Source organism: Phoenix dactylifera, chromosome 1 (genome assembly GCF_051530095.1).
Source record: "Phoenix dactylifera cultivar Ajwa chromosome 1, Ajwa_hap1_PhDact_Kaust_v1.1, whole genome shotgun sequence".
Taxonomy (NCBI): domain Eukaryota; kingdom Viridiplantae; phylum Streptophyta; class Magnoliopsida; order Arecales; family Arecaceae; genus Phoenix; species Phoenix dactylifera.
In genome coordinates, this window is record NC_143190.1 from 50,534,409 (window position 1) to 50,540,408 (window position 6,000).

General features: G+C 38.9%; 1 protein-coding gene and 1 pseudogene across 2 annotated transcripts; both read right to left on the reverse strand.

Annotated features, from left to right (window-relative positions):
• Positions 1-1,624: 1,624 nt before the first annotated feature.
• LOC120110482 (lysM domain-containing GPI-anchored protein 1 pseudogene) lies at positions 1,625-2,602 on the reverse strand (annotated as a pseudogene). Its single transcript, XR_016397821.1, has 3 exons — positions 2,322-2,602; positions 2,215-2,246; positions 1,625-2,113 (listed from the first exon to the last, which is right to left on the reverse strand). The product of XR_016397821.1 is annotated as a lysM domain-containing GPI-anchored protein 1 pseudogene (transcript).
• A 376-nt stretch (positions 2,603-2,978) lies between these two features.
• Positions 2,979-5,144, reverse strand: LOC120108749 (uncharacterized). Its single transcript, XM_089925158.1, has 7 exons — positions 4,708-5,144; positions 4,370-4,614; positions 4,050-4,253; positions 3,879-3,971; positions 3,677-3,778; positions 3,261-3,590; positions 2,979-3,157 (listed from the first exon to the last, which is right to left on the reverse strand). Exons 1-7 carry the CDS (start codon positions 4,880-4,882, stop codon positions 3,107-3,109), a joined length of 1,200 nt encoding a protein of 399 aa, XP_089781284.1. The 5' UTR covers positions 4,883-5,144; the 3' UTR covers positions 2,979-3,106.
• Between the last annotated feature and the right edge of the window lie 856 nt (positions 5,145-6,000).

Consider the following 6,000-nt stretch of genomic DNA (forward strand, 5'->3'; position numbering starts at 1 on the left):
CAGTTTGAAATGAACTGAATTCAGTTGGGATAAACTGAATTCAGATCCTGCTAGAAGCTTACAGATCATTCGTAATGCTTCTGGAATAACTGGCAGCTTACACCCCCCTTCAAGCTGAAGGTAGGGTAGAGACCTGCAGCTTGGAACAGAGGAGCGAATGCCTTCTAGCAGTGAGGGATTTGGTGAAGATATCTGCAGTTTGATCAGCACTAGAGACATGAGCAATATGAAGTTCTTTGGAAAGCACCTTCTCCCTGATAAAATGATAGTCGACTTCGATATGCTTCGTTCTTGCATGAAATACAGGATTTGAAGCAAGAGCAATGGCAGAAATGTTGTCACAGTAAATCTCAGTAGGTGTATCAATTGAAATGCCAAGCTCACGAAGTAGTCGACGTAGCCAAATTAACTCAGAAGCCGTGAGAGCCAAGGCCCTGTACTCAGCCTTAGTAGACGAGCGAGCAACAGTTGGCTGTTTTTTGGCACACCAAGAAATCAAATTAGAACCCAAAAAGATACAAAAACCAGAGGTAGAACGACGATCAATTGAATCGCCAGCCCAGTCTGAATCACAAAATGCAGAGAGAACCAGAGGACCAGACTGAAAATGAAGAGAATGATGCAAGGTCCCTTTAATATACCGAAGAACCCTCTTTAGCAGCTGAAAATGAGAGATCTTTGGAGAATGCATGAATTGGCAGAGGTAATTGACAGCATAGGAAATGTCAGGACGTGTGACTGTTAAATATTGAAGAGAACCTGCTAAGCTGCGATACAACTCAGGGGAATTAAACAGAGCATCAGTCGGACAGAAGGCATCAAGCTTAAGCGGCAGCAGAGAAGAAACTGGCTTGCAAGTCAGCATCCCAGCCCGGTTTAATAAAGCAGTTGCATATGTAGCCTGACTAAGAAAAACACCATTAGTAGTAAAGGTTGTTGTAATGCCCAGGAAATGAGAACAGGAACCAAGATCTTTCATTTTGAATCTACTTTGCAGCTGAAGAAAAAGAGAAGACATAGCACTGGTATTGTTACCAGTAAGCAAAATATCATCAACATAAACCAGGAGACACTACAAGAATAATGGTCATTAGCGACGCTTTTTTTCGCCTTTAACGACGCTTATAAGCGTCGCTAAAAACCATCCCGACGCTTTAGCAAGCGTCGGCAAAGCGTCGCCTATGCTACAGTGGAGAAAATGTCTTCCGACGCTTTGAAAAGCGTCGAGATTTACCGACGCTTTTTAGCGTCGGCAAGTTCAAAATTAGCGACGCTTTAAAGCGTCGCTAGATGTAATTTAACGACGCTTTAAAGCGTCGATAAATAGCGACGCTTTAAAGCGTCGCTAATTGATTTCTCGTCAAAATTTTAATTGAATTCTGGTCGAACTTTTAGCGACGCTTTAAAGCGTCGCGAATTGATCGAAATTTTAGCGACGCTTTAAAACGTCGCTAATTGATTTCTGGTCAAAATAAGAGCCGACGCTTTAAAGCGTTGTTAGAATATTATTTTTTTTTTTAAAATAATTTTTAAAATTTCATGGAATCCCTGTTTATGGGTTTGTTCTTCCTTTTGCAAAAAGTAGTTCTTGTCTTCTGGGATGATGCATTTTGACAACTCCCCTGGACAAAAAGGTTCCCGGCTCCTCCCCGCCTTGGTATCATAACTATTCATTAGCACAAGGATTACAGCATAAGCATGTTAATGATTTCCTGATCAGCTCATGCAAACGAAGTCTAATAATAAAGGTCAAATACAACAAACAAGCCCAACAGGAAGAGAGTCAATCCAGCTATTATGAAACTCAACAGTTCAGTACACATTTGATCAAAAAATTGCATCACCATTTACAGAAGGAAGTTGTGAACCTGACAAAAAATAAAAACTACTAGAATGTGCTTCAAGGGTTTAACGGTAGGAGCCTCCGACATACTCCCAGAAGGACCATTGGCAGGAGATCCACCAGGAAGTGTGAAAGTACCAGGCACTGAAGATTTTGGTGTCGTCAGAGCACCACCAGGTTGTGATTGCACTGGTGATGGTGATGGAGCAAGAAATGCATTACGGATCAGTGCTGATGGTGGTAGTATGATTGGAGGAAACTGATGTTGCCCTGAATCAGTTCATACGGATTTAAATGTCAACACTTGATGGAGATTTATGTGCAATTGGGAAACACCAAAATTGAAATTAGTTAAAGGAGGCAAAACTTACCTGGGCATCGAGGCTGAAGAGACGTAGTTAGCCTGCAAGATAAACTCAGAACCTCAACAGCTTGTTTCATTGAATGCAAAAGGAGAAACAATTCCAGTAGCTCTTACATTGTCATAATGGTTCCATTCTCAAAGCCACCATAAGAACAAGAAGTGACATTGCAACCAGCACTAGTGGGTTGGGCAGTAACATTTCCAAGCATCAGATTGCTGTTTCTACACTGCATGCTCGAACATGACACTGCCAATGAAGCTGGTCCGCAACTGCATTGGACACAGTGACTAGCAGTGATTGCATAACTCCCATTTGCCACAACCAAGCCAAAATCTGATGCATACCTCGGGAACAATGAAGCACATGCTATAGCAGGAAGAAAAACACGACTCATACCATTAATGACAGAAGACTAAACTTTGAATAAACAACCTAATAACAAAGCAACTAACTGGTCCTTGAACACACCCAAAGCCAGATTAAAGATAAAACTACAGAACCAGCAGAAATAGGATATAAACAAAAGCCAAAATAACCTAGTAGTTAGGCCAAACAGTAATCCATTGTTATGAACATGTATCATGTGATACTTTATACTACTGGTTAAAGTTCATCCACAATAATTTTCCAGAATTAAACTTTACTAAGATACATCATTACCTGAGAATATGTCACTAACTCGTATGGTAAACTAAGTGTCCGATTAAAGTTTTAACATACACATTAACTAAGAAGATGGGGAGGATGAGCTACATACGTGATGAGTCAAAATTCCATTGTTTGATGAGTCAAAATTCCATTGTTAGAAGAGAAGAGCAACAAGACAGCATTTAGGAAGTACAAAACAATGTACTTCAAAAAGCATAAAAAAATACATATAAACTCCAAAATAAATGCTTCAGGGGTCGCTAGCATCACCATCTCTACGTGCAGATGAACTATCAGGAACCTGTAATAAAAAAACTAAAGCAGTTAAGAATACGAAAATTATTACACTCTTTAAGAAAAATATGATACTTATGCAAAATGTTCAAGTAGATGTAGTAATTTACCTGAGGAGGGACAAACTGATGCAACAAAGATGTAATCTGATTAATCTGAGCCCTCAAAGATTGCATCTCTGTCTGGTGGCTCTGCTTCAACTCTTTTATCTCTGCCTTCAGATCATTAACCTCTGCAGTGCTACTACTCTGTCTAACATCTTGAGTATATCTACCCACTGCAGACAACTGAGTGGGGGTAACTCCAACGCCATAACCCCTCACTCGTCCATAACGCTCCGAGCCCATCAACTCGGTAAACACCTGAGCTTCGACACCTCTGGTGTTGCCGATTGAAGATGACTCTCCGATACGCTCTGAAATAAGGGATGTAGCTCTGTCCTATATCTCTCAAAAACAATCAAATTAATTTTTGAAAAATTAATATATATAAAAAATCATTGCAGAAATTATTAATAAATACATACAACTATATCTCTTGACTCCTCTCGGACAAAGCTGCCATCTCGGTGGGTGTGAGTCATCTTATAGAACTCCACCTCACCAGGTTTCCTCCCATGGTCTTCCATCTACAACAAAAAGTATATTGGAAGAGTTTCATCTTATAGAACTATATCATGATACATGCTATATGATACAAGAGTTTCAAAAAGTTTCAAAAAAACTTACAAATTCAGCTCTGAGCCTCGCATAACTCTTCGAGCCTGAAGTGTGAGGAATTGTCTGAGATGCTCGTGCGGCTCGACCAATGTCAGAATATGTCTACCACAAAAAAATTAAACATTGTAATATATTAAATATATTAAACATTATATAAGGTATTAAGAGAGAATACACAACCTGTCCTCTCTCGGAAAACCAATAGTGAACAAGCTCCCTCCACTGATGATGGTATACACCAGGAGGACAAACACGAGCAACCTCCTCCTCTGTCATACCCTCGCGCTTCCAGTCGGCCTTCAACTTCGACTTATATTCTTTCCATTTGCGGTTGAGGGACTTTAGCACCCAATCATGGCTCTCTGGAGGGAGCACAAACTTTTTCTACACCAAAACAAAAGAATGTTATAATAATATTAAATCAAAAAATTAAATTTATAATAGTAAGCAAATTAACATACAGTAGCTATCAAATTAACAATATTAAATTCAACATTTACCTGTACAAATTTAAGAAGCTCAACTTTATAAGAAGGAAGCATATCATTCCACTTATGATAGTTGAGCGGACACAACTGACCCCTACGCGCAACTGATCCTAAGAAACTTGATAAAACGCTTCCAGCCCTCTTGATGGGCTGCCCTAGTTCGTTGCATTCGACGACCATCTTCTCATCCTCACGAAGCTGCCACACATCCCGTGCTCGAGAGGAACCCCGTGTCAACCTCACTCTCACTTGTTCATCTATAAAAAATAATAATTAAAACATTGGAGGCAAATTAATTAAAATAATTAGATTGTAAATGAACTTAACATATGCACTTTAAATCAAATTACCTTGGATATGCAAGTCATCCATAACCTCCTGGCCTGGATGTTGCTGAGACTGGAACTCATGCTGAGACTCGGACTCGTGCTGCTGGGGCTGCTGGGATCGCATGGACTGAGCAGAAGAAGATCCCACCTGAGACTGCTGGAACTCCACATCTCTGAATCGTTTTCCTCGGTGCATTTTGTTACCTAAGCAAGAATATTTCTGTGTATTATGCCATAATATTTCTGTGTATTATGGCATGCCTTCAAGAGTACGTTAACAGCATAATCATCCCATATCTCTCACTGCAAACTAAAACTATCTGAGAATGAAGAAGCCATTATTATTAATGGAGAAAGAAACGATACCTGTGGCGAAGATAATAGGATAATGTGAACGAGCACTAGCAGTAGCGTACCTGCCAAAATATAAGAAAAGAAATTCATTTTTTGTGAAGCAGCAACTGTTAGAGTTAAATGCAGTTGTCGTTTCAGCAGAAAACAGAATATAGAGGATTATAAGGTCATTTGTAGAATGAAAGATATTAACAAGCACACTCAAAATGTATCTCATAGAATGTATGTAAGTTATCATTAGCATAAGCTATTCTAGAACTTCTCTAGCACCATATGCACCTCCATCATGTTCTACTAGATTTGTAGAGACTGGAATTTGACAATATAGCAAACTTGGTTTGCTTCAAGCTAACTAGATCAAGTTGTTCTACTTATCACAATGCAAGTTGAAATGTCAGTTCTAGTATTAAGTAAAGGCAAATAACTGATTAAAAAGTTAAAGAATATTCCCTAAATTCCATAAGATTTAAATATTATGTATTTAGATGCTTTCTGAAAAAATACAGCAATTTGTCCAATCCTTTTACATAAGGAATTACTGCAAATGTCAGAGGAAGTGCAGAGGCTATTGCGAAAACACTGTTTAGTTATTACAAATTCCATATTCCTCCAAGTCATAATACGTTCCATATAAAAGTATATAATCAGCTTATACTACTACGTTAACTATCACTTCAATAGGCCCAGAAACTTGATCCAATTCAAATTAGTCATGTCTCCAAAAATGAGGCCACAAAAAAAACAAAGAACAAAAGATATCAGGCCTAGTTACTTGGGCCCCCATTCATGTCTGGACTGGGCATAGATCTATTAATAACCTGCAATATGTGTGCACTAAGTGAGCCCCAACATGTATAAGAAAAACCATCCGACCAACTTGCAGCAATTCTTAAAATAATAAGCAACATTGAAGCCATACGAATGGACATTCCATATCAACAATTTTCTTAATTGCATTCA